The sequence below is a fragment of the Melozone crissalis genome, unplaced genomic scaffold, assembly GCF_028551555.1.
Source record: "Melozone crissalis strain CALT ecotype California unplaced genomic scaffold, PUWL_Pcris_2 ptg000045l_1, whole genome shotgun sequence".
In the NCBI taxonomy this organism is placed as follows: Eukaryota; Metazoa; Chordata; class Aves; order Passeriformes; family Passerellidae; genus Melozone; species Melozone crissalis.
In genome coordinates, this window is record NW_026535823.1 from 24195713 (window position 1) to 24221098 (window position 25386).

A 25386-nucleotide genomic window follows, 5' to 3' on the forward strand; every position below is an offset into this window, starting at 1 on the left:
AATTGCATCTTAGATTTCAGTACTGTCACTTCAAATTGATTTTAGGTCTTAGGTAATTTAGGTCTTCTCATGCTTGAGATTCATATGATCTATACCTACTTACAACCACTGGGTGCCCACCTGAGACAGCATTAATTTAAGCATTAATTGGAACAGATTACTGCTGAGTTGGAGCTGGAGAACGTGGGTGTCAGCCATACCAACAGATCCCTGCTTCCTGGGGTTTTGCTCATCCCAAGAGTTTGGAGAGACTTGAAATATGCTGGAGAAGTGGGGCTTGTGTCAGGGACATGCTACTTTTTTAACAGCCAAATATGCTGAATTTCATCCAGTTATTGTCTTAGAAAAGTGCAGCCTAAATTTAGTAGTGGCTCTTAGAAGTCAGTGCTTGATTTCTCAGCAACTTTGACTGTCCTGGGGCTTTTCCCCAGCTCTGAACCTTCCTGTGGTGGTGCCCTGGGCTGCTGCAGTGCAGGGCTGAGCTCTGGGTGCTGGAGTGTTCCCAGCTCCTGCCCCTTTCAGGGCATTGAGAGGACAAGGGGGTGAAGCTGCCTTTTCTGAGAACAGAGGAGGCCAGAGCTGGGAACTGCTGCAAAGTAGTAAGGAAAGGAAAAAAAGGAAGTTTGGATCAATGGAAGAAAGAGGGGAAGTTGAAATGAAGGTTGGCAAAAGAAAATTTGAGAAAGAAGGCATAATTCGGGGAAGGACTAGATTGTAGGGTTGAATAACAAGGACTAACTGGGTAAGAAAATAAGGAACAAGTTGCTGGGACAAACTGGGAGCAAGCAGGCAAAGCAATTGTGATGCATTGAGAATGGAGAGGAAAGGGTACTGAGGAAGCAGTCAGAATGGCAGCAAGAATGGACAAGGTGGAGGGCACCGGGCAGATGTGATGGGGGACTGATAGCAGAAGGTGGAAATGCCCTAGAAGAAATTTGCCTTCAGAGTAAAGCCAAAGATTCCTACATCTTATTGCTCCTCTTCTGCAATCCACTCTGTGAAATTCCTTCAAAATTGTCCCATTCCCCTTCATTGCCCATGCTCCCTGAAGGGGCCTGGTGCTGCCATCATCTAAAGATGAATTGCTGCCATCATCTAAAGGATAAAGGAAGGAAGCTGCCTCATACTTGCTTGGCATAGGTGCCATAAGTGAAATCTTGTTCTCTCAATTTCATGCTAAGAGCCTAGAAAGATGCTGTTAAAAATGACAAGAACACTTCCATTGCTAATTTGAGTATCTGCAATGTGAGATTGGCAAAAATGGAGTTCTCCTGGGCAGCCTGCTCCCCTGAGCTCAATACATTAGAGCAGTCTTTGATCTAGTGCATGGAATCCAGGGATACCAGTGCTTCAGTGTCCCCAAGTCAGAGGCTTGAAAGGAATTTAATTCCTGTCACTGTCTCAGACTGCTCCTCTAATTTATGTGGCACCTTTTCCCATGCAGCCTCCAAATCCGGGTTCCTCATTTTCTGGGAGCCTGGTTGGAAACTCTGTGCCTCTTAAATGTTGAACAAGCATCTGGTCCTGAGGTCTATAGGAATAGTGCTTCGAATTTTTATTTCATGATACTTCCTGCTTCACTTAGTATGCAGAGCAGTGCTGCCCACTTAAATAACGATGATCAATGTTTTGTTCTGTCCTCATTGTTCAAAATGTGGCCCTTAGGCTTTATTTATTGCATGCTGCTTAAAATTTGCTTTTGAAGACAGAATGATTAATTTCCCTTGTGGAGTTGCTGTGATGCTCACCACTTTCATTTCTAAGCACCTTGTAAATTCTAATTACTGTATTTTCACAGTGCCCCCTTAAGGTATCACATTGGGGGCCTTGAGTACAGGACCCCCAACCCTCAGCATCTGCTGTTGTTACATGCCCAGTCTGATCTTCAAGATTACTTTGCATTTTATATATATTTGTAGCAGGTTAAGTAATTCAAGACTAAATTGCAACGGTGCACAGAAGGGGGCAAATTGAGATTGTCTTTGCAATCCACATTTTTACTTCCCCTGACTTAGTATTCTCTTAAAGTGGATTTTTTATGTGCAACTCCAGTAGAACCTGGCTCTTCTATTACAGGCAGTTTTAACTTAAAGATTGACAGTTCTTGCTGGTTGTAAAAATGCAGCACTTTCTATAAACCAGTTTTCATCTGTGAACGATCCCATTTAAATGGTGTGCAGAAGTGCACCACAGCTTTAGGATTCATGGAACTGCCACTGAGCAATGTGATTTCATTAGCCAGCTTTTCCACTGAACAGAAGCTGCTAATTTTCTGTGTTCGGAATAACACCATTTCTGTAAATAAAAATTCAAGCCCTGGGGTTTCTTCTTAGGAAAATTTACTCTTGGACTTCATGTAAACATGACTTTGATTTAATGTATTTTGCCTGTAGGGGAATAGACTGTTAGGAATTCCCTGTGGTTCTAATCTGTTTTAATTTAAACTGTAGCTGGGAGCACTGCAGATTTCACTGATCCACGAGCTCGCAGTAATAGCAATGAAGGCCCAGACTTTACCACTCCAAAAGCCATCAGCGATTTGGCAGTGCGGCGGGCACGGCACAGGTTGCTCTCTGGGGAATCAGGGGAGAAACGCACCTCGAGACCTGTCAATAAAGTGATTAAATCAGCATCCGCTACTGCCTTGTCTCTCCTGATTCCCTCAGGTAAGAAATGCCTCGAGTGAGGCATTGTCAGAATCTGCAAGCACTAAACAAAAGGTCTGCAGACTGATCCTCCCCCTCCTGGAATAAAGCCTTGGCTGGCAGGAGGGGAGAGAGCTAACTTTTACAGTGGGTTTAATATTTCCTGCTCGCAGGTTGATGAGCACTGCTGTGCCACAGACGGCAGCGCTGTGCGTGTGGTCTGACTGCAGCTTCTGCAAATGGCAGCTGGGCCCCGTTCCTCCCCTGGTTTTGTTTAAATTGACTCCTAGCTGGTCTCTAGACAATGGTGCAGCAAGGAGGTATAGAGACACAAAATTATTTTAACCCTCAAGGTGCTGTGTTTTGGGGCCACATGCTAACTACAGTGCTATTTGGGAATGAAATGTGTCTGGTGCATTTATACACAGGGAAGTTTCAGAAACTCCAGGTAACTTGGTTGAGATTCAGTGCTCAAGAACCGAACAGTGTAAGTAACTCACTAAGTCAATGCTGAACTGTTCACCTTCTTGGCCCAGCTATGTCTACAAGGAAAACCAGACCTTTACAATTCCCAATGCCAGGTGACAACTCCTAGAGAGCAGCTCAGCCATTCTGAACTGTGACAGACTGGTTCAGCAGGAGGAGTTTCTCCCCACAGGGTTTTTGTCCCTTTCCAGAGGATAAGACCATGCTGTATTTCCAGGGCTATGCCTGTTCCTGCCTAGATGGGAGCAGGGAATGCAGCTGGGCCATGAGCAATGCCCACCTGTTCCTCCCAGCAGTGAGCTGGAGGCAGGAATGCACCTGCTCTTGGCAGCCTTGTGGTGATGCACATCACATTTCTTGTGCTTTGGGCATCAGTTGCTTTTTTAACTACAAACTCCCTCATGAAAGCCTCTAAAATGTGTATTTAATCACCCAGCAAAGGTTTCTCCAGAGTGGCTCTCATCTGCCAGGTAAATATGTGCTGGGCGATTCAGCAGGTGTTTCTTAATGGATTAGAGATTACCTTCTACAGCTGCATTTAGTATTCCTGCTCTTTGGGTTTATTTTACTGATGTTGACCAGCTTCACTTTAAAATGAGAGTTCTGTATTTGCTTTGTACTTTAAAAAGTGGATGTTGTTCTACCAGCAAGCAGAGTCAGGTAGTTTATCTGAAAGTCCAGCCCATGGCTTTTCATTTGGGAAGCTCACTCAAAAGTAACTTGTGAAGTTGCTATTCAGTAGCAAAGTCCCTGCAGTAGCTAATATTTTAGATATTTTTGCCCCTGTGAATTTAAAACACTGCCTAGATGTAGTTGTTGTCTGATCACTTACTCATTCCTTTTGTGTTGATACTAACTGATTTGGATTTATCTCAGCACCAGTGTGTAACTTGCACCAAGATCTAGAGACATCTGATTTTCTGGAGGAGGATAATACATGATAACCTGGAAATGGGGTTGCAGGATTGTGCCTAAAGCAAATGCTCATTGTAAATCTTGGAAAGAGAAGTAGAGAGCACTGTGACCCAACCATAATTCTGTATGAGCAGTGCACTAAATGTACACCTCCAAATGTGCCTTTTTTGGAAATTCTGCTATTTCTGTTACAAAGCATGAAGTAGTTGAAGCTGCAGACAGACCCAGCTCTGGTGAAGGCCACCAGCTTTAAGACCAGTAGCAGATACGGTTTCGTAGCTGTTCTCTAACAAGAATTTTCTCTCTTTTGGAGGCCTGTTTTCCTAATTTTTGCCCACCTTTATGTCATCACTGTAGATCACCACACGTGTTCTCCATTGGCCAGTCCAATGTCACCTCATTCTCTCTCCTCCAACCCATCTTCGAGGGACTCCTCACCCAGCCGCGACTTTTCTCCTGCTATCGCAAACCTGAAACCACCAATCATCATCCATCGGGCTGGAAAGAAATACGGTTTCACTCTGCGCGCCATTCGCGTCTACATGGGTGACAGTGATATCTACACTGTGCATCACATGGTCTGGGTAGGTCTCTGCTTTTCTGCACACAGGACCCTCGGGCCACAGATGCCTCTAGCCAGGGGTGTGGGGTTTAGCTTTAGAGATTGTGTTTTGCCACTTTGTTTTCTCTCTCCTTAGTCACACCCAACGTTGTCTTTTTGGTGGGAAGAACCCTAGATAAATAACTAAATAAATAAATAAATAACATCACTTTGGGTTTTCCAATAGTTTTCAAGCCCATCACAGAACCACAGCAACCTTTCTTTCCTTCTTTTCTCCCTGGTTACATGAATCCACCTTCTTTCACCTGCAGCACATCCTTTAAAGCATGTTTCTGTGTACATACCCTCTTTCTCTTTATTGGGGTTGTTGCATGAAGGCCCATTATAGCTAATTTATTCAGGCCTGTGTTAGTGATTATAACCTGCTTCTGATCAGTTCAGTCTGCTGGGGTTTTCCAAGCAGTCGCTTGGAATTGGTTACAAGCCTTAAAGCATCACTGCTGCTATGCTGATTGCCATGGGATTTATCTCTTGGCTTAGTTGTGAGCTGTGCTAAAAGGTCTGGTTTCCATGTCTGTATCGCTTCCTTCCCACTGCTGCTGGTACTTGATCTCTGTGTTCCTTTTGTGTCAGTGTAGATGACTTTTAGGAGTGATCCATTCCCTGAAGCAGTGTTGTTAGGATTGTGTAGATAGGGACATTGCAGTCAGGGTAAAGGTGATTCATTTTTTCCCTTGCACTTCTGTGTTCATTAGGTAATATGGACTTCGCACCCTTTGGTCCTTATTTAATACTCATTCTGACAGAAATAATCTGAAACTCAATTTTTGCCTTGCCCCTCCCTTGCTTTTCTTTAACAATGCTGAATTTACCAAGATACTAATTTGGAATCTTTTCTGGCTAGAGGGAGAGATATGCATTCCCCTGCACATCTGTCTCCTTATGGTGAAGGAGGCTTACATTCCAGGGACAGGGGAAAGGCAGTGTGTTCACAGGGGAAAAGTCTAGCATTGGATAGGTTAATAAAGGATGGAAAGTAGAAAAAGAAACTCTGTTTGGGATGAGATGCAATTAGGCGCCTTAAACATATGGCAGAGTCTTCCTTAAAAGTCTGTTGGCTACCTTTGGTTCCAACATGTACATGGAAGGATGCTGGATTTGAGATGGCAGAGAAATTGAAAGAGACTGAATGTTTGTCTGGAAATCAAGAGCATCTGGGTAACATTCCTGAGTGCTGTAAAATTTTTGGACTTGTGTTAAGCCTTTTGCTTTGGGAAGAGCTGGTCTCTAGGTCAGCTTAACCATCCTGGCTGCCTTGGATCTGGATAAGACTGGTGGGATGCTGGGGAGGGGTGGAACAGCGCAGGGTTTTGTGCTTGGCCGTGCCAGGGGTGATTTCTTTCCCCCATCTCAGAAGCAGCTGGGGCTGGCTGTGGCAGGATGTGACATGGATGGGCTTTGAGTCCCATCTGGACCAGGGGCCCTGCACATGCCCTTTCTCAGAGCAGTCACCCCTTGTTGTTGGCAGCACGTGGAGGAAGGGGGTCCGGCCAATGAGGCGGGGCTGCGGGAAGGGGACCTGATCACCCACGTCAACGGCGAGCCGGTGCACGGGCTGGTGCACACCGAGGTGGTGGAGCTGATTCTGAAGGTAAGGGCTCAGCACTGTTACAGTTTGGAAAACATGAGCAGCTTGTTTAAAATGTGTGTAATTTTGGCATTGTCTGGAATACAAGTGTGCACACAGCACCTGGTGGTATTTAAGAGCAGCTTTGTACTGGTTGGTGTTGAAATTATCCAGTTAAATTGCTTGTGTTTGATTCCTCTCTGAGCAGAATCTGTTTGCAGAAAAAACACCCCAAAGTTCTGGACTGTTCCAAGAGACAGACATCTTTGGGATTGCAAATAGAGGAGCGCTCAGTATTATTATTTTTTTAAACATGAGTGAGACAAGCCATGCTCTGTGTTGCAGATTCATCATGATAGATGCCTGATATGCTCACATCTGCCATCAGTCAGAGCATTGGGAATAGCATTGGTGACAGAATATCACTTTGTTCAAGTTTCCAAGTATTACAAGTATTAAATTGAGTCATTTGGGATCTCAATGGGAGCGGTCAGATGCTGTGTTCTGCCTGCTCTGGGAAGCTTTACCTACCAGCTGGGGTCTGAGCTAATCATTTGTGAAAGCCTGACTAACGAGGGCTCTCTCTCGGCAATTCCTTAATAAATGATAGGTGGAAATGCCGAGGGGAAAAATGGAGTTTGACAAAGGATTACAAAATGGCAGACAGCAATAAACTAGCAGCCCACCTGCTTTGCCTGCAGATCTGCTTCAAATAACCATGTTTTAAGCAATGTCTCTCTGTCTTGTGTCTGACAGAGTGGAAATAAAGTGTCCATCTCCACCACACCATTTGAGAACACATCCATCAAAGTTGGTCCAGCTCGAAAAGCCAGCTACAAATCCAAGATGGCTCGTAGGAACAAGAAGAGCAAAACAAAGGATGGTCAGGAAAGGTTTGTTTTGTTGTTTCTCTGTTAAAATTAAAGGGTAACCAAGATAATGTAAAAGATCCTTGAAGAGATCTTGTCAAATCTTATCAATTTGCAGATAATATATATCAACAGATATGTCCTTTAGTTCTTCCTTTCTTCCTTTTTTTTCTCTTTTACTGTGACACAAAATTGACTGAAATGTGCTAGTAAAGGTAAATAAATCATTTGGTCTTGTAAACACCTTTTGAATGCTCTTCCCCAGTAAGAAGAAGAGTTCTCTGTTGAGGAAGATCACTAAACAAGCATCGCTGCTTCACACCAGCCGGAGTTTATCGTCCCTGAACCGGTCTCTGTCATCTGGAGAAAGTGTGCCTGGCTCTCCAACTCACAACCTGTCTCCTCGGTCACCAACCCAGAGCTACAGATCCACTCCAGAGTCTGTACACTCAGGTAAAAAAAAAAGACATGAAACAAAACAAAACTAAGCAAAAAAATCCAGTCAAATAAGAAAAGAAAATGCTGGAGGAGACTTTTGCTGATTGATTAATTTTGGAAATAAAATACACAGCAGCAGGTAGCAGGTCTCTCTGTGAAGCAAATGACAGCAGTGATGTCGATTACCTTAAGGATGGATGTGTTCTTGTTCATTGATTCTTTTAAAAATGAAAATCCATACGTCCTTTTAAGAATGCACTTGCTGTACTACAGCATCTTCCACTTTGATGAAAATGTGTGTTATAAGTCGCAATCTTTTCGTAGCAGTTTGACACATTTTCTGTGTTCAGAGAAAAGAAATCAAAACAGTGTGGCAAAGTCATATTTGAAAATTGAATCAGCTGCTGGAATAAAGAGATTTGCATCCAGAGAATAGCAATGAAACACGTGGTTTGTCTGATCAAAGGGGGTTTTTTCCAAAAAAGTGTTCTTCATAGCTTAGTGTTTCTTACTGTGCTCTGGTGTTGGGTGCTAATGATGTGAATTTCCATCAGAAGCCTGGCAATGTTGCCTTCAATATCACTGCTGTGCTTTGGAGTAACATGGCATTGTGTCTTCACTTATTTTCAATAACTTGTTTTAATGGCCAAATATGTATTAATCGTCTTGGTATTTTTTTTCTTTGTTCTTATTGTTTGTTTTTTTTTTTTTTCTTTTAAGTTGGTGGCAATTCTTCTCAGAGCAGCTCTCCCAGTTCCAGTGTTCCCAATTCTCCAGCCAGCTCTGGACACATCCGACCCAGCTCCCTGCACGGCCTAGCACCAAAGCTCCAGAGGCAGTACAGATCTCCAAGGCGTAAATCTGCAGGAAACATCCCTCTATCCCCGCTGGCTCACACTCCATCCCCAACCCCTCAGTCCACGTCGCCGCAGCGCTCCCCATCTCCTTTGCCAGGACACTCAATTGGCAGCTCCAGTATCATCCAGTCTTTCCCAGTAAAGCTACACTCCTCTCCACCACTGGTGAGACAAATTTCTCGCCCCAAAAGCGCCGAGCCCCCTCGGTCTCCTTTGCTGAAGAGAGTGCAGTCGGCCGAGAAGCTGGCTGCCTCTCTGTCCTCCTCTGAGAAGAAGCTGGGCTCCTCACGGAAGCATAGCTTGGATATCTCCCACTCTGAGTTCAAGAAGGAGATGTTGCAGCGGGATCCCAGCCTGCAGAGCCTGCAGGAATCTGCCAACGAGACGACGGGCGGCAAACTGGGGCTGGCGGAAAAGGGGATGCTGCAGAAGCCGGGCTCGCGGAAACTGGGCGCCATCCGGCAGGACAGGGTGGAGAGGAGGGAGTCCCTGCAGAAGCAGGAGGCCATCAGGGAAGTAGATTCTTCTGAGGATGAAACAGATGATGGTTCGGAAGATAGTCAGGATGGGAGGAGGGTGGACAAGCCCCGTGGCAGTGGAGACCAAGGCTCGGATTCTTTTAATGAGGAGAATAAGTTTTCATCTAAATTGGAAAGCAAGGATAGTATTGAAGATGATGCCTTTCTACCTGAGGATCCAAAAGGTACAGAAGATGTGCAGAAGGGAAGTACTCCACAAGCAAAGCCTGTTTCAGAGCCACTGCAAATCAGTGTACACCCCTCTCCACCAGAGCTCCCCTCAAGAACTGCTCCAGAAAAACTAGCTAATTCAGAAAAGCCATCCCTAAAATCAGAAACAACTGCAAAGGAGCATAAATTGCCAGAAAACAAAACTTTGGAGTGTTTTGGTCCAAAAGACAGGCCTTCTGAAGCAATCAAAGATCTTGGGAGAACTCCAGGTACTCAAAAACCAGTAGATCTCACAGAACATATGCAGTGCCCATCTATCAGACTCCTGGAACTTGAAGAAGGTGATTCCTCTGGGGCCTCCTGTGGTAAACTTGACTTGAAAGAGCCTGTGCTAACAGAAAGCAATCAGAAAAACCAGGATCCCAAACCTCTGCTGGCACTTTCCTCGTGGTGCCCTGCAAACACGAGCACTCCTGTCGCGGTGAGCCCCCCAGACCGCGGCGAGAAGGGTCACAAGGAGACACCTCAGCCTGTGGAACAGCACAGCTCCTCATTTCTGTCTCCTGGGAGCGCCAGTGAAACATCCCAAAGAATTCCCAGCCCCGACAAGCAGCAGCCCAGCTCATCCCAGGCAGAGGGTGCTTTAACCTCCAGCAAAACCAGCCCAGCAGGACCCGTGTCCTCCCCACTCCTCATCCCCAGTGCCATCTCCATGTCCCAGTTGGTGCCCCTGGCCCAGAGCGTGCTGGGCCCTTTGAAGCTCAGCATGTCTGGGTCTGCAGAGGTGGAAACGAAAAAGGATTCGAGTGCCTCCTCTAAAGAGGAGAGAGATTTGAAACAAAAAAGGCAGGAAATTTCACAAGTAGCAGAATGTCAAGAGAAAGCCAAATCCTCTACCACAGATGCTCTGACCACGACGAGTGGGTCCTGTGCAGAGTCCTTACACCCAGCAAAGCCCTGGGAGGCAGCGTGTCCTGTGGGGGCCAAAAAGGAGGCAGCATGTCCTGTGGTGGTCAAAAAGGAGGCAGCATGTCCTGTGGTGGTCAAAAAGGAGGCACTTTTTTGCAGTGCTAAAGCATCTGAGGTGTTGGCAGGCAGCTGCAAAATCACTCCGTCAAAAGAGCTGTCTCATGCTCTTGGACCAGCAGCTCTGAGAGCGTCTCCTCTGCCAGATGGCAGCACGAGGCCCTGTAAAGAAGGGACTCTGGCACAAGCAAAAAGCAAAGAGGTTGGAAATCAGTTAAAAATACAAGACTTTCCCCTGTCACATGATGATGCTGTAAAGAAAACATAGCAGCATCGCTGGTACTCATGGACTGGAGCGTTCTACATTCAAAATAGAGACTGCATGTTTGAATTTTGTAATATACACTAATATAAAATAGAACTTGTGTACATCTATTTTTGGGAGGGTTTTTTTCATACTGTTTTTTGTGTTTTTTCATCCTTGCTATTCTATTTTTGTACACAGTAGTGCTTGCTGTTTGAGGTCTCTTTAGAACAGGGTATCTTTAAAGCAGGGCTTAAGAAACACTTTGGTTTCATGATTTTTCCCTTCCATGCCTTTTATTTTGCCTGAGTTTAGGGCCTGATGTGCTCTTCCCTCTAATTCTGCATTTATTTGAGATCCCAAAAATTCTGTGTGCAAAAAAGGCAGCTTGTTTTTAAATTTCTGCTTTTCAGCATTCTCTTTGAAATTCCATTGAAATTCACAAATGTCAAGTTTTTGCTCCAGTTTTACAATCTGATGTCCCTTGACAAGAATAAGAGCCTACCCTCTTGTCTGCAAGTTATTCTGAAACTACACACCCTCTTTGGTGCAAGTAAAACCTCTTTGTCACCATGTGTCTTCACAGTCCTGTGTCCTTAGAGGATGTGGAGACAAAGGACTTGGCTGGAGAGACTGGACAGAGAGAGATCCCTGTCCTCTCTTTAAAACAAGTATGAGTATTTTTCAATGGAATTGTCAGAAAGAGAAATCTCCAATCCATAAGCTGGCTTTTTTGGGGATTGTTTTTACTTATCTGTGTGGGACACATGGCAACTTTTCCTTCTGTTTTTAAAATTTTAGTGATGTTTTATCTTCCTTTCTCTGGCTTCAATTCATAACTTGCCCTGCCTCAGAGTAAGTGACCCCAGGAAAGGGGTGCCTGTAGGTTGGTTTTAAAGTAGAAAAATTTGTAGTTGCATATTCTCCAGTGTGTCTGGCAAAGTTATCTCAATGAAAAACGACCTTTGGAGACTTCTCCTTCTCTTGGTGAGTCTAAATAGGTAGGGATTTTAAGGTGTCCCTTAACATTTCTGAATTGGGGCTTGGGAAACTTGCTGAGTTTTCTGAATCTGCCCGTTTTAAAAACAAACCTATGAAGAGTTCAGACTCCTCGAGTTCTGCGGTCAAGCTGCAAGCAGACTTTAAAACACATGTGATATTTTCAGATTTCAGCTTTAATAGCTAGATCATTTCCACTGCTGAGGTCACTTTGCATTAAAAGCTTACTGTTTGCTCCTAGGTTTAGACATCACTTTGCTCTAAGTGTGACCGACTCTGGGTGACAGTGCTCCCTGCTGAGGACTAGACCAGTAATAATGCACCAATAAATGTGTTGAGTGGTGATACCTGTAGCACTGTAAGCCCTTTCTTCATCCAGTTAAAGGTTCCTGTCAATGAACACTCCCATCATTTGTCCCAGATTGTGCTCAGCTTGTATCCTAGTCTTGTCTGAGTGGATCTCCCTGCGGATCACCCGCGAGGGATCGCTCCCTGCTCACTGGCTTACTCTGTTAGAGGCAGAATGACTGTGCAACGGTATTCCAGGCTAAAACCCATCTCTGTTGGTCTGATTTCCTTACACTGCTGCTTCCTTCACTGTCTTGGCTTTCTCTGAACTTGAAGTTTTGATTCGCTTCCCCTGAATGCAAATATCTTTATTATATAGGAATATATTTTCTCTGTCTCTTTCAATCTGATTTCGGTACAACCCACAGCTCGAAAAAAATCTCTGGAATCTCACCCTGTTTCTTTCTGTGTAGCAGTTGATTCTCCCCATTATATACTTGATTTTGGCTGCTTGGATTTCATTTCTGGACCAAGGTTTGGTTTGGTTTGAGCTTTTCTTTTTTTAAACATGTTTAAATGAGTGTTTACTCCGTGTGTCAGTGTGAACATGTATGGTGTTGCTACTACACTAACCAAAGCCTCAGCGCTCCCAGGTAACACCTTAATAAACCTGGTTGTGGTGGTACTGAGAGCAGAGCCTGCTGTGCTGTCTCTCTGCTCTTTTCCCTGGAATTCATAGGCTGCTCGTATACACTTGGTTTGCAATTACAAACCACAGTATTTCCACTGCCTTGTCAGGGTCCTGGGTGTCTCCAGCCTCTCCAAGTGCTCTTGGTGGTGAGTGTCATTCAGTGCTGATTTAGAGCAGTAGCAAGTAAGGAACAGACTTGGCAGGATCTGGTACTTGCCTGGCTGGTTTTCTCCCTGATGGGTTGATCTGCTAAAAAACTGTTGAGAAACAGCGCAGGATATTATGGCATGGACAGGAGTAGTGAAAAGTGGATTTGGCATCCTGAGTCTGTGGTAATTACAAAGACAAGCCTCCTTGACAAGCTGATCTCCTGAGAGCAGCTGACCTTGGCGAGATGGAAGTGTCTGTGTAAATTAGGGAGTTGTGTGAGGATGTGGTCTGACCTGGCTGTTCCCTGGGTCGCAGGTCCCCCTTTTCCCTCTGTGTTTAAAAACATGAGGAGAAGACTGACCATGCTCATAGGAGGTGAGCAGGGGGTGTGAGCCAGGCTGGGTAACCTGGCTCATCCCCACGGGCAGGGTGGGACCCTGTGACGGTACCAGCTCTAAGCTGCTGACTCCCTGCCTTTGCAGCCACTGCTTCCCATGCTGAATTGCAGAATTATCCTTTCCTGGGCATAAAAGGAGGAGGGAAAACCTTGCTATGTCACAGCTTTTGCTGCTTTTGCCTGTGTTGGTCATAGAAAAGGTGAGGTATGTGTTTTGTTGCCTCTTTTGTAGCTACGGTACAGAGAGTGGTCAGTGCAATTAAAAATCCCTGGGTTTTTGGAAGCCAAAGCCAAACAGCATTGCCAGAAAGGCATTCTAGTGAAGCCTTGTGTCCCCTGCTCTTGCTCAGTCCTGCAGTTTCCCTCAGTGTGCCAGGTGCCCCATCATCCCTGTTCTACCTGCTGTCAAATTTACATGGCGCACTTTAGCAAAGGGTTTGGGCAAAAACACTTTCTCTCTTAAATTTTGATAATAAGCCAGGTAGATACACCAAGACTTATTCCTTGCTCTGCTGTAAATTCCTTAAACACCTTCTCAAAAAAAAAGCTTGCAAAATGTGTTGGGAAGGACCAGGAAGGTGGAAAAGCTGTGTCTGAGGGGCACGGGTGTGTTCCCTTGGTCTCTGTGGGTGATCCCGAGTCAGGCAGGCCCAAGGTGAGGTGTGTGTTTGGTGAATGAGCCGTGCATGTCACCATCCAAATATGCTGCTTTCCTGCTTTGTTTCCCTCTTCCCTTCTGTCAGCTTGGATGTGTCTCCTGCTCCTCACCTGTGTTGGGATGGTGGCGCCTAACGTGGCTCAGCCTCTGCAGCTCCTCTCTGCTCCTGCATCCCCGCCCCATGCCTCAGTGTTATTTCTCCCTTTGTCTCTTACTGTTGCAAACTAAGAGAAATGGATGATATTTATTGTAAATATTAGACTTTAGCGTTGTCCTGGCCACTCCTGGGTCTGAATGTTGGAGGCCTTTGGCTGCTGCTGTACTAAAGAGCGCTTGTGGGGGAAGGGGTAGGAGTGACCTGTGGGTTTGTTTGCCACACTTGCATTAAGGTGTGATTTGGAGTAATTTTTTTTTTGTTGTTTTGTTTTTCTTCCGAAGAGGGGAGGATAAAGTCTTTCTCTGGTTTTCTCTTACTGGATGTGAAGGATAATTCTGTACTTCTAGTAGAAGATTTGACAGAAGTGTGTGTTTACGTTGTGTTCGATTACCATATCCAGGTGGCTGTGAGAGCACCTCCTGCGCTGGGCTCTGCCAAGCCGTGTCACTCAGCACTTAGCTAGATAAGAGAAAGTGTGGAATTTCTGTGTTTTTAGAAACTTGAACAATTGCCACATAATAGCGGTGCAATAATTTTTATTCATGTTGTACCTGCATGTCGATGTTCAAATCCTCCTCCAAAATAAATAACTTTTTTTTTTTACATAAATCCAGACTTGCGTTTGTCTCTTGGTTGCTCTCCCCTCAGTTTCTCCTAGCTCTGGTGGTGGCTGTGCTCCCAACCTGCCTGCTCAACCAGCTGCTTGATGGGGCAGAAAATGGCCTGTGGAGTGTCTGGGTACAGGAGTAACTCTGCCAGGCTGTTTGGGATTTTCTGCTCCACAGACCAGGTGTGTGGCTAAGCCAAAGCTTTCTACTCTGAATCTGCAGCCCAGAATTTACCATCCTGTAAGTTTATAGTGTTTTGTGTCCCTGCTGATGCAGGTTCCTGATGGTAAAAACATGTAAGGGGTAAAAGGGGTAAAAACCTGTCAGACGTGAAACTTGGCTGAGCAAGATGAGGATGTGACTGGCCACAACTGCACACTGTGGGTTCAGGAATTAGATGCACAATAAAATCCAGAGGGCAGGGGCTTGCCTTGGGCTTGGATTAGCCATGGGGCAAGAGCCAGCAGGTGCTACACGGCCCCTTTTTCACCCACTCATTTGGGCAGCTTTGATGCTGCACCACCCAAAACCTTTCCAGAAACAGATCTTTGCTTTTAACATTTGCAGGTGTTGTGTGCCCTCCACATGGAAAAGCCTTCAAAGGCTATTCCTGTCCTTGGAAATAGAGCTGGGGAGACGTTCATGTCTGGGGGGGGGATTGAACTAATCCTCATTCGCTGCTGCCAAGGATGCTCAAAATATCCCGTGTCCCGTGCTCCGGAGAGGCTGCGGAGCGGGAATGGGGGCGAAGCTCGGCTCCGGCCACGGGAGATTTGCGGAGCCTCCGCCGGCAGCCGCTGCCCGGGCGTCATCGCTGACGTGCGCTCATGGGAGAGAGGGAGACGGAGACGGAGACGGAGATGGAGATGGAGATGGAGATGCTCCTGCCCACGCCGAGGGGCCCCGAGGGACAGCGGTGCCTCCCCTGGAACAGCCCCCTGTGTGTCATGGCAAAGGATCCCGCTCCCGACTCCAGCTCTGCCCCACAGCCCAAACCCAGAGCATCATCCCCAGCAACCCACAGAGCAGCACCCTGGATGAGCACAGTTTGGTGCAAGGGCTTTTCAAATTGCATTTTCATGGAAACAGATTTGGTTTTCTCCTTTTTTAAGGCTCGCTTGCTGGAATTTAATTGTGGTTATTTTAGAGATATTTTTCTCCTTTTTCAAGGCGCACTAGCTGGAGTTTAATTAGGGTTATTTTGCAACCCTCCTGTAGAGGTTTCCCCAGCCAGGAATAAGTAACTCTCAGTCCACAACAGTTTATTCTTCCAGAGGATTGAGCCAGAACAACTGAGGGCCATTTTAAACTCCCACATGGAAGTGGCAGCCCAGCACACTTTGGTGCTCACTTGTCAGTGCTGAGATTTGACTCCTTCCCCCAGGATCAGAGGGTGTGGGTGAGTCTCTGGGAAAGTCCCACTGCCAGCAGCCTGGCTGCCTGCAGCTGACCTGGAACCCTGAAGGTGGGAACTGGGGGGAGAGCCAGAGCATCCTGCACAGGTGCACTGTTGGTCAGAGCATGGAGCTGATGGGTTTGACCCCTGTATGGGCCATTCATTAACAACTGGACTCATGGTCCTTGTGGATCCCTTCCAACTCAGAATATTCTGTGCTTCTGTAAACAATCTGCCCGGAATGGAAGCCACAGCTGGAATTGCTGTTGGATGCTCTGAGAACTCCAGAGGAACCTGGGGCCCCTCAAGTGCTGCACTCCACATTGCTGTTCCCATGTGGATCCAGGGCACCGAGTGCAGGGGCTGAGCTTGGGGGGATGTGCAGGTGTCCGTGGCTCCACAGGGTTTAACTCTGCCCATCTGCCTCTCTCTGTGCAGCCTCATTCCCTGTGGCCATGGCAGCACCCAGGGCTGGCCTGCAGCCACCCCTGCTCCAGCCTCCCTCATGTGCCAGTGGGCTTTATATTTTAAATGCTGATTAGGGCTGACCTCATATTTCAGAGCTTACTTCATAGTCACTAATGAGGGATTAGGAATGTTAAGCTAATTAGCAATCAGCAAACGAGGGCTCAGTCAGTCTCCTCAGCCTGACACGCTGTCAATGAACGAGTTATTTGATGATTATCGTAAACCTGCTCAAACGGGCGCCTAATTCTGATGGGCAGCAGGGAGGGAGCCAGGGCGAGCTGCAGCCCAGGTGATGGCAGCTCACAGCCTCACACAGCCCTGGCCACACTGGAGGGTGGAGGACCCCTGCTCCTGGAGCCAAAGGATTTAAATAAGTAAAGAAATTGGGGTGGGGTTCTTTTCCTTCTCCGATTTGTTGAGTTATGGTCCAAACTTCCCAGCCTGACTGTTCTGGGAGAGGCTTTATCTGATGGGTCACCTGAGAAGAAATTTGGCCACCCCTGGATGCTGTTCAGCTCCAAAAATACCCTCAGACCAAACCTTCCCTGCTGGGAAGCCTCATCCCAGGCCAGCCAGAGCAGCCTGGCTTTCGGCTGGGTTTCAGCTCCCTGTGTCATTTATTATCCCATTATTTTGATTTTCTCCCACACTCCACCCTCCACCCTCCACTCCATGAGGGAAGCAGGGCAGCCAGGGGGTGTGGTGGGGTGGGGGGTGGGAGGGTAGCAGAGACCTGATCAATATTTCACTCTGGAAAGGGGGAAAAAGCCCCAAACCCTAAAAATTAAACCCCAGAGTGCTCGTGTGGATGAAGCAAAGGGGGAAATGAATGGCACTAATGGGCTGTGCTGGCCCAGGAGGGATGCAGGGATGCTGGGCACTGTCCTTCCTGCTGTTTCTCTGCTCTTTTCAGGGTACTCAGGACCCAGGGAAGCTCCACACCTGCTGATGGCCCATGTGGATGGGGTGCTCAGCCATGTGCCAAGGACACACTCCAGCTGTGCTGAGGGCAGGATGGGAGAGAAAGAAGGTATGGGAACCAGTGGCATTGCTGCCAGCCCAGTGCCACTGCAGAGGGTTGAGTCTCTGGGAATGAGGGAGCTGCCTCTGCCCTGGGCACAGCTGTGCTTTTTGCTGGATGATTCCAAACAGGGCCATTTCCATCTCCTGGATGTGGGGCTGTGGGTGGTGGCAAAGGCTGGATGGATCTGGGGCAGGGATGCTCCTGAAACCCATTTTCCTGCCTTTCTGGGTGAAAAGTAAAGCTTTCTCTTCCTTTGCAGCCAGTTTGGAGAGAGGTTTCTAGCCCCCAGGGCTCAGTGCTGGCCAGGACAGGCGGCTGTGACCTCCTTGCTGCTGCTGGGGCCGGATCCATCCTGCCTGGCGTCCGTGCCCTTCCCATGTGCCACCCCAGCCTGGCAGACTGGCAGCTAAAAATAAGCGCAATGCAGGGGATAACCGGGTGCCTAAATATATCCCTTCTTTAATTAGCGCCAGGCGACCGCCTCGCAGTCACGTCCGTCTGCCCGCTAATCCCGGAGCCGGGCCCGCGTCACGGGGCTCCCCCGCCGGCTCCCGTGAGCGCGGGCACGGAGCGTCCCCGTGAGCATCCCCTGAGCCGGCTCTGCCCCTCGGCCAGGGAGGGCGACACCGCACAGGGGTCACAGCACAGCGAGGAGGGCCGGGGGTGAGGCGGGGGCACCGTCCTGCCGGTGCTGAGCTGTGCCCGTGGGGGACAGGGTGCTGCCCTGTGCCGGGAATCCCTCTGGCTCTGGGATGCTCTCCCATGGCGCTGTTGGATGCCCTGGCGACTCCTCCTCTTGCCTGGGGAGCTGCTCTGTGCGGGGCTGGGGCTGAACTCGGTGGGGTCAGGCTGGGAGCGCTCCCTCCTGCCCCGGATCTCACCTGGAGCATCCCTGGCTCTCCTTGGCGCTCACCCGAGGCTGAGGGTCAGGAGGATTTAACCCATCGCAGCTTCATTGAGATCCGTGGTCCTTCAGGGCCTTGGAAGTTGGAGTTGCTGCTGGATTAGCATCTTTTTCTGTTTCTAATACAAACATATCAATAACTCTTTCTGGTTTGCCTCCTTGCAAGGGCACTGGATGTCATCAGGAAGGGATGAGCTAAACTTGTGGGCCCCGTGGCTGCAAACCCTTCTCTGGTCAGTAGCTCTTCTGCTTTCCTAAAAGGCTGAATTTTCCCCCAAAACAGGCTTCTGGGGGGCTCTGTGAGCAGCACAGTGGGGCAGCATCCTGAAGGGTTTTCCTTTGGGGTCTCTCAGAGCGTATGACCGAGCTATCCCTGCTGCTGGCAGCGAGGACATGGGGTCTCACTGTGTGAGTAACTCTGGGCTTTGCTCTGGGCACCCCTATTAATCCTGCAGCAGAAGGTCTCTGGGAAAGGTGCTGCCCTCCCAGGTCACTGCAGCTGAAGGTGGCATTCCCCAGTAAACAATTCCTGTGCTCATCCTCTCATCCCCTGACAGCCATGGTTGTTTTGCTGGAGGTGAAAAGGAGAAGATTAAAATGTAAAATGAAAAAGATTTTCAAGATTTCCAGCCCCAGGTCGTTGGTGTGACACCCCAGCCACTTTCCTGCTGGATTGCTCACCAGTGATCTTAAAAGTACCTGGCTCCTGTTGCCTCCCTCCCACCCTCCCCTGCCTTTTGAGAAGTTGAGTGGGTGGTGGAGCCAGCTCGTTAATTCTGGAGCTGTCATTAATGAGGGTGCTCCTTAATCCTGCAGGTGCTGTTGGTTGGTCCATGGGGCTGCTCAGGGGTGCACATTCCCAGAGCAGGGGGGATGCTCCTGTGGGACAGGGGGACTGTGCTGCTCCCCAGCCCTGCCCACATTCCCTCTCACTGTTACAACATGAGCATATTTAGAGTGGTTAGAATGGCCCTTCCTGTCCCCCCAGTCCTGGCATTTCCATGTGCTTGCTTGCCTGGTTCTTCAGCCATGAAGGACTTTGGGCAAGGAGGAGCATTCACCTTCTTGCCTCTTTCCCAAACCTTGGATGGGAAAAAAACCCTGGATGCAACAACATCCAGCAGAAACCTGTGGGGCTGAGGCTGCTGTCCCCGTTTTGGGGAGCCAGATCCAAGGGAATGGTGCTGGAGCAATGCTGGGGAGCAGCTGAGCCCCTGCCCTGCCTGCATTACGGTGCATGGGCAGCCCCACATCTGTTTTGCAGCTGGATGAAGGCCCCACTTTTCCCAGGAGATCTCTGTGGGAGTCAGGCCAGTGCTGCCCATGCAGCAGCGCCATGAGCCCTTCTGGTTTATGTTGAACTCCTGACCCAGCAGGCAGGAAAAGCCCTCCTGCTGGAGGGACACACACTCCAGCCCTGCTTCCCTGTCCTTAGCTGGAGGAGCAGGTGCTGGCACTGTGACAGGATCAGATCTGTTGATTTGGAGACCAAATCTGAATTTTTGGGGGTCTTTGGGGTTTGGCAGCTTGAGCTGCTGTGAGAGTGCATTTGGAGTTGGGCTGGAATTCCTTTTCCCTCCAGCCTGCTTGGGGTAAGGACATGCACGTGTGTGTGCAGGCACATCCCAAATTCAGGGCAATGCACTCCATCCTTCTCCAGCTCCTGGTCTCGAGGGAGCGAGGCTGGGGCTCCACCAGCACGGCTGCAGACCTGAGGGTGCTGTGGGCGGGTGTTGGGGAAGCTCCAGGAGGTGCAGGTAACACAAACAAGGGACACCAGGGACATTCTGGGCAGGTGCTGCACCCATGGGAACTGAGGGATGTTTCTCCTTTGGGGTCTGTTTGCAGGAGGGGGCATTTGCTACTCAAGGGGAGGGGGTGAACCCCAAAGAGTGTTGAATGTTGCTCATTCATTGAATGAAAGAGCCCTCATGGGGAGGGCTGCAGGGATGTTCCTGAGGATCTGGGAATGCAGTGCAGAGCCAGGAAAGGCCCTGTGGCACCTGCAGCCCTGTGGCATGGCCCAGCACATCAGGCTGGCAAGGGACAGCCCCCATGGCACCTCCACGCTGTGGAGATACCAACCCAAACCTTGGCACAGCAGAAAAGCACCATTCCCCCAGCGTGGGCTGGTCTGGGGCTCCCCTGGGGCAGCTGCTCCCCTTCCCAGCCCCTGCTGCTGTTCTCCAGCTGAACTCCAGTGCTGGGAAGTGGGGGAGCCGCAGGTGGAAGGCCGGGGCTGCCAGCAGCAGGAGGAGCAGGCTCTGGCTGGCGTCCTGTGCACAGACAGTGATGGATTCCAGGCAGGGCTCACCACAGCGTTCCTTCGGCAGCTGGGCTGCCAGGGCTGCTCCAAAGGCAACATCCGTCAGGAGGCGGTGCTGGGAGCAGGAGGAGAGGGATGAGGAGCAAGGGGAGGAGGAGGAAGAGGAGGGGGATGGTTTTATTCCCTTGGCTGCCACAGTGACCTCTCAGGGCTGACTCAGTTTCTCCATCCCATCTGTCTCCTCCAGGCCCTGCATGGAAGGCTGGCAGCAGCAAAGGCATGTTCCCAACTGCCTAAAAATATTTGGGATGTGGGCAGTGGGCAGAGGAGGCTCGGCCTGCCCTGCCAGGGGTGTCAGGTGTGGCCCACAGTGTGTGGGGAACCATTCCCTGGGCTGCAGGAGGGAGAGCCCTGGCTGGGTGGGCTGGGGCATCCCTCCCTCTGCATTTGGGGTGGGGAGCAGCTTTAGACAGGTGGCAGAGGAACTGGTTGGAAGGCAGCACGTTTGGAGGCTGTCCCTGTCACCTGGGGAGTCTGGGAGGCCACCTGAGCATGCAAACCAGTGAGTCCCCTGGAAGGGATGTGGTTTGGGAGGGAGGTGCACAGCTGTGGAGCCGGTTCAGTTTCCCATCCTGAGTGAGGCTGGGGTTTATCAAATGTATTCAGAAAACAACCTCTGAGCTGAAAATGATGGTGATGAACACTTGTGCCTCCAGTGAATCCTGGAGGAGGATTTTTCTCCCTCAGGAGAAAGGTGAAAGGGCTGGTCAGAGTGTGCATCTTGCTCCCAGCAGAAGGTTTCTCTCCCCAGAGGGGCAAGAAAATTCTCTTTGAAATCGTAGACACACACAAAAATTACACCATGAAGTAGGAAGGAAAAAAATTCAAGAGCAACACAAAGCAGGAAAGGAAAAACGCCAACAACCCGCCCTGTGCCCAGGATCAAAGCTGGGAGCCGTTTGGGAGCCCTTGGACAGGAACATTCCCTGGTTCCTCTGGCCAAGCCGCTGCTGTGAAAGGCTGCTTTGTTCCTGAGCCCTCAGCCTCGCTTTTCCTGCTGCGGACTTCGCTCCCACCGGGGCCTGGGCAGGTGAGATGGGGCAGGTGAGATGGGCAGGTGAGATTGGGCAGGTGAGATGGGCGGGTGAGATTGGGCAGGTGAGATGGGGCAGGTGAGATGGGCAGGTGAGATTGGGCAGGTGAGATGGGGCAGGTGAGATGGGGCAGGTGAGATGGGGCAGGTGAGATGGGGCAGGTGAGGCTGGGCAGGTGAGGCTGGGCAGGTGCTGGGAGCAGGGACACTGCAGCAGCAGTGCTTTGATGGGGCAGAGGAGCAGGAGGAGGAGCCCTGGCTGCTCCTCTCCCCACCCAACACTGAGGGCAAGTATAAAACACCCTGAGCTATTTATTCCATGAGTGATGTACATCCAAGTGCCCTTGCACTCCTCCTCACCCCTTCTTCCACCCCGAATCCTGCATTCTGCTCAGGTCTTCACAAACTTTAGGCCAAATTAACATTTCCCTTTTATTCATTTATTTTTTTTAAAAATAACCTGTATTTGTTGTCCTGGCTTGGTGTTGAACCGCGCCATTACATGACACTGGAATTTCCCTTCCACAGCTCCTTCTAGGTTATGAGGCCTCACCACCTCTGTCTGCAGTGCTGGGACAGTTGGGTTTGGCCAACATTCCCCTTGCCAGAAGTAAGGAGAAGCAAAAACCCACATCCTCCAGGTCTCCAATCTCTAGGGTCCCACATCCCCAAATGCCACATCCCAGAGGGGCTCTGAGGCTGACTCAGCCCCTGTAGCTCGGATGTCTCCCACCAGGGCAGCCCAAGCCCTGCCCGGGTGCCGGCGGTGGTCGCTGTTCCCGGTTCGTTTCCATGGGGCAGGAAGGGCGGCTCTGGCCCAGCCCAGCCCCGGCTCAGCCCGGCACTGTGGTGAAAGCTGCCAGAACAGACCTGCCCTGTGCAAAAACGGGAACTTGTGCTGCCCATGAACAGGGCTTTCTTTGGGGAGGATGTTTGTGTTTCCTTTGGCAGGGCGGCGGCGGGAGCGTGCACAGCACCTGCCCAGGGCGGCTGGCCCTGCTCTCAGTGCACCCATCCTGCCCCTTCCCTTGGAAGTGTCAGCAAAGGGAAATCTGGGAAAGGCTCCGGCCACAGCTCTGCTTGAAGCAGGTTTGTGACTATTGAGTGCCTCTCCTGGGAAGGCTGGGATCCTGCCCAGAAGCCCATGCAGGAGCACAGGGACATTTTTTGGGATACAGGGGCACACTCTGGCCCCTGCCCTCCTGGCACCCATCCTAGTCTGCCTGAAGATGCTCCACCATGGGCCATGCCTCTGCTTGCCCCCGAGGCCTTGTGACAGCTCATGCTCCTCTTCCTGCTCCTTATCCCTCTTCTCAGACCCTGAGTTGCTCCAGTTTGCATCAGGGCTGGGAGGCTGAGCCAGCTGGATGTGAGGAGCTGCCTCCTCCTGCTCCAAGGGAGAGGTCAAGGCTTTGCCCCTCATCTGGGGGGGATTTCTTGGGTCTGGTGGGGCCAGGGAAGGCAAGGGCTTGGGGCAGGTGGCTGTGCACAGGAGAGCTGGAACCCACACTGGGTTTTGCCCTGAAACACGCCAGTGACTGGGCAGAGGTGGCCAAGGTGTTTCCCAGGAGCCACCACCACCACCAAGGATGGGTTTGGAGGCAGGAGAGTGGGCAGCAATACAGCTCTGCAGCCTTTTCTTCTTCCTCCAGCACACCTTCTGCCCAGGGAGCACAGAGACACCATGCAGAGGGTGCCCCGGCATTTTATCCCCTACCCATCACTTCTCTTCAACGTCAATTAGATGTCAGCGAGAAAGATTTGCCATCAGAAAGAACAGATTTGATGAAAATAACAGTCAAGATAAAATGTGGAGAAAATAGTAGCCAGGGAAGTGGATTATGCTGGTCAGAGTGAAGCCTCTGTCCTTCCAACCCTTCTGGGCTCATGGATAACATTGATATAGAAATGCTGGTGTGGGACTGTGCCAGCTCAACAAAAATCAGTGTGGGATGTTTTTTCTCCCTCTTGAAAGTATTTTCCAGAGTCAAATTTTGTACATTACCATTTTGTTCCAATTTGGATGAAGCCTGACAAGCAAGACGGTGAGATTGCCCATGAAATGGGGATTCTGGGTCTCTGGCCAACCCTAATCCAGCAGATCATTTGAAAACTGCTGACTGCTGCTCCAAGCTTGGACTTGATGCTCCAAGGAGGGAAATGCTGCCTCTCATGTCTCACAGGGATGAACTGTGGGATTCAGGCAGCTCCCTCTATCTTGGGTATCTTTGCATTCACCCCAAACCCAAACCCAGTGGGACCGGTGTGAGAAGCAGCTGCTCCAGTTGTATTTCCAGGCTCAGGTGCTTCATTCATGGCAGAGGCACCTGATGGATCCCACATTCCAGCTGTGCATGTTGCACTGGGATGGAGGGGACAAAGAACCACATCCCTCATGGATTTTGGGCTGCACACTCACCACCCTGCCCTTTACTGATGACTGTGGTACTCGGAGCCATGGCTGTGGTTGTGTTGCTCCTGCTGCCCAGCAACACAGTGTCTGTTAAACTAAACTCTTAGACTAAAATAAGTCTGTTTTGAGAGATGAAACCAAGGAGGAAAAGTGGAGCAGCTTGGAGGCTTGCTGCAACAAGCCCCAGGTTTCAAACCAAACCCTTATGGCTGGGGGAGGATGGGCTTTTGGAGGTGTTTGGGATTTTCCTGGCAGATTTTTTTTCCCATGGGCAAGATCCTCTCATGAATCTCCCACTACAGTGGGTTCCTTCATGGGGGGGAAGAGAATCCCATGAAAGCAGCCTGGGGACTTCTGTCCATCCACCCATCCTGCAGCCCTGCCCTGTGGTGCCAGGCCTGGGGGTGCCAAGGCACTGCCTGCCCCTGGGAAGGGTCCTGTGTGTGAGTGGGGGGAACCCAGGGGGCTTGCAGGAAGGTCTGTGGAACTGCTGAGGATGGAAAAATCCTCGGGATCTGCCCTTTCTCTGAGAAGACATCTGAGCTGGGAGGTGTTTTTCTTTCCATCCAGTCAGCAGGGCCGCTTGGAAATTTCCTACGCCGGCTCTGGCTGTGATGTTTTCATAACACAACGAGCAGCCTGGCAAGGCCCTGGAAATCCATTCGCCAATTAGTGACTTACATCTTTCCTGCAATTCTGCCTCATTAGCCCTTATTAAAAAGAAATAAATTAAATAACAATAAAAAAGAGCCAGGCCCCTGGAGCACCGTGCAGAGTCCTCTCAGCTCCTTGCCGTTTCCCCATTGCTCTCCTCTTGCCTGGGGGTGCCAAACCCCGAGGTGCTGCAATATGGGGTGAGCTCCTTGCTGGGTATAATGGCAGATGACTGAGTGAGCCCATCAACTCACCATGTGGGTGCTCCCAGCTCCCCTGCACCATGATCAGGGGCGTTTCTGCCCACTTGGGTGCTCCCTGCCTGCTGGTGGAGGGGCCTCTGGTGCTGGAGGGAATGCTGACTCAGCAGCTGAAAAGGCTTACATGGCCCTGTGAAAAATGCTGATGCAGCATTTTTTTTAAAAAAAAGATTGACTCAGGAGGTTGGAAAAATGTTGCTTGTTAGTCTGCGAAAAGGTCAACTCATGGGGCTGCAAAAACCCCGAGCCACACACAGCCACAGCCACTGCCCCTAAATTTCTGAGGATGCTCATGTGGCATCCCATCTGACTGCCAATTTAAGGGGCACTACATCCCCCCAGGTCTGCCATCACCTGTGTTTGTAATGAAAGAGGACCAGCAACACCACCCCCAAACTCACTGATTTTCAGTTGTTCCAATGCCTGGTGCTCATGAAGGAATTGGGGAAGCAAGCAGTGATTTCCCAAAGCCCTGCAAAACCCAGGTGAGTGGATGCAGCTGAGCCATGCCTTTCCTAGGTCTGCTCAGGTGGTGCATGCCCTCCTCTCCCCCCAGCAGCAAGAGTGGCATCACCAAAGGTGGTTTCCCTGCTGGCAGAGGA

At 49.7% G+C, this 25386-nt stretch overlaps 1 protein-coding gene across 5 annotated transcripts in view; it reads left to right on the forward strand.

Moving 5' to 3' along the window:
• Positions 1–14274, forward strand: part of MAST2 (microtubule associated serine/threonine kinase 2) — a 186454-nt gene extending 172180 nt beyond the window's left edge. For all 5 annotated transcript variants that reach the window (XM_054285560.1, XM_054285562.1, XM_054285561.1 and 2 more), the window contains 6 exons: positions 2451–2666; positions 4404–4630; positions 6137–6259; positions 6992–7128; positions 7370–7557; positions 8263–14274. In XM_054285560.1, the coding sequence (XP_054141535.1) occupies positions 2451–2666; positions 4404–4630; positions 6137–6259; positions 6992–7128; positions 7370–7557; positions 8263–10382 (3011 nt within the window). In that variant the 3' untranslated portion in view covers positions 10383–14274. The remainder of the gene's footprint in view (positions 1–2450; positions 2667–4403; positions 4631–6136; positions 6260–6991; positions 7129–7369; positions 7558–8262) is intronic.
• The last annotated feature ends 11112 nt before the right edge of the window (positions 14275–25386 follow it).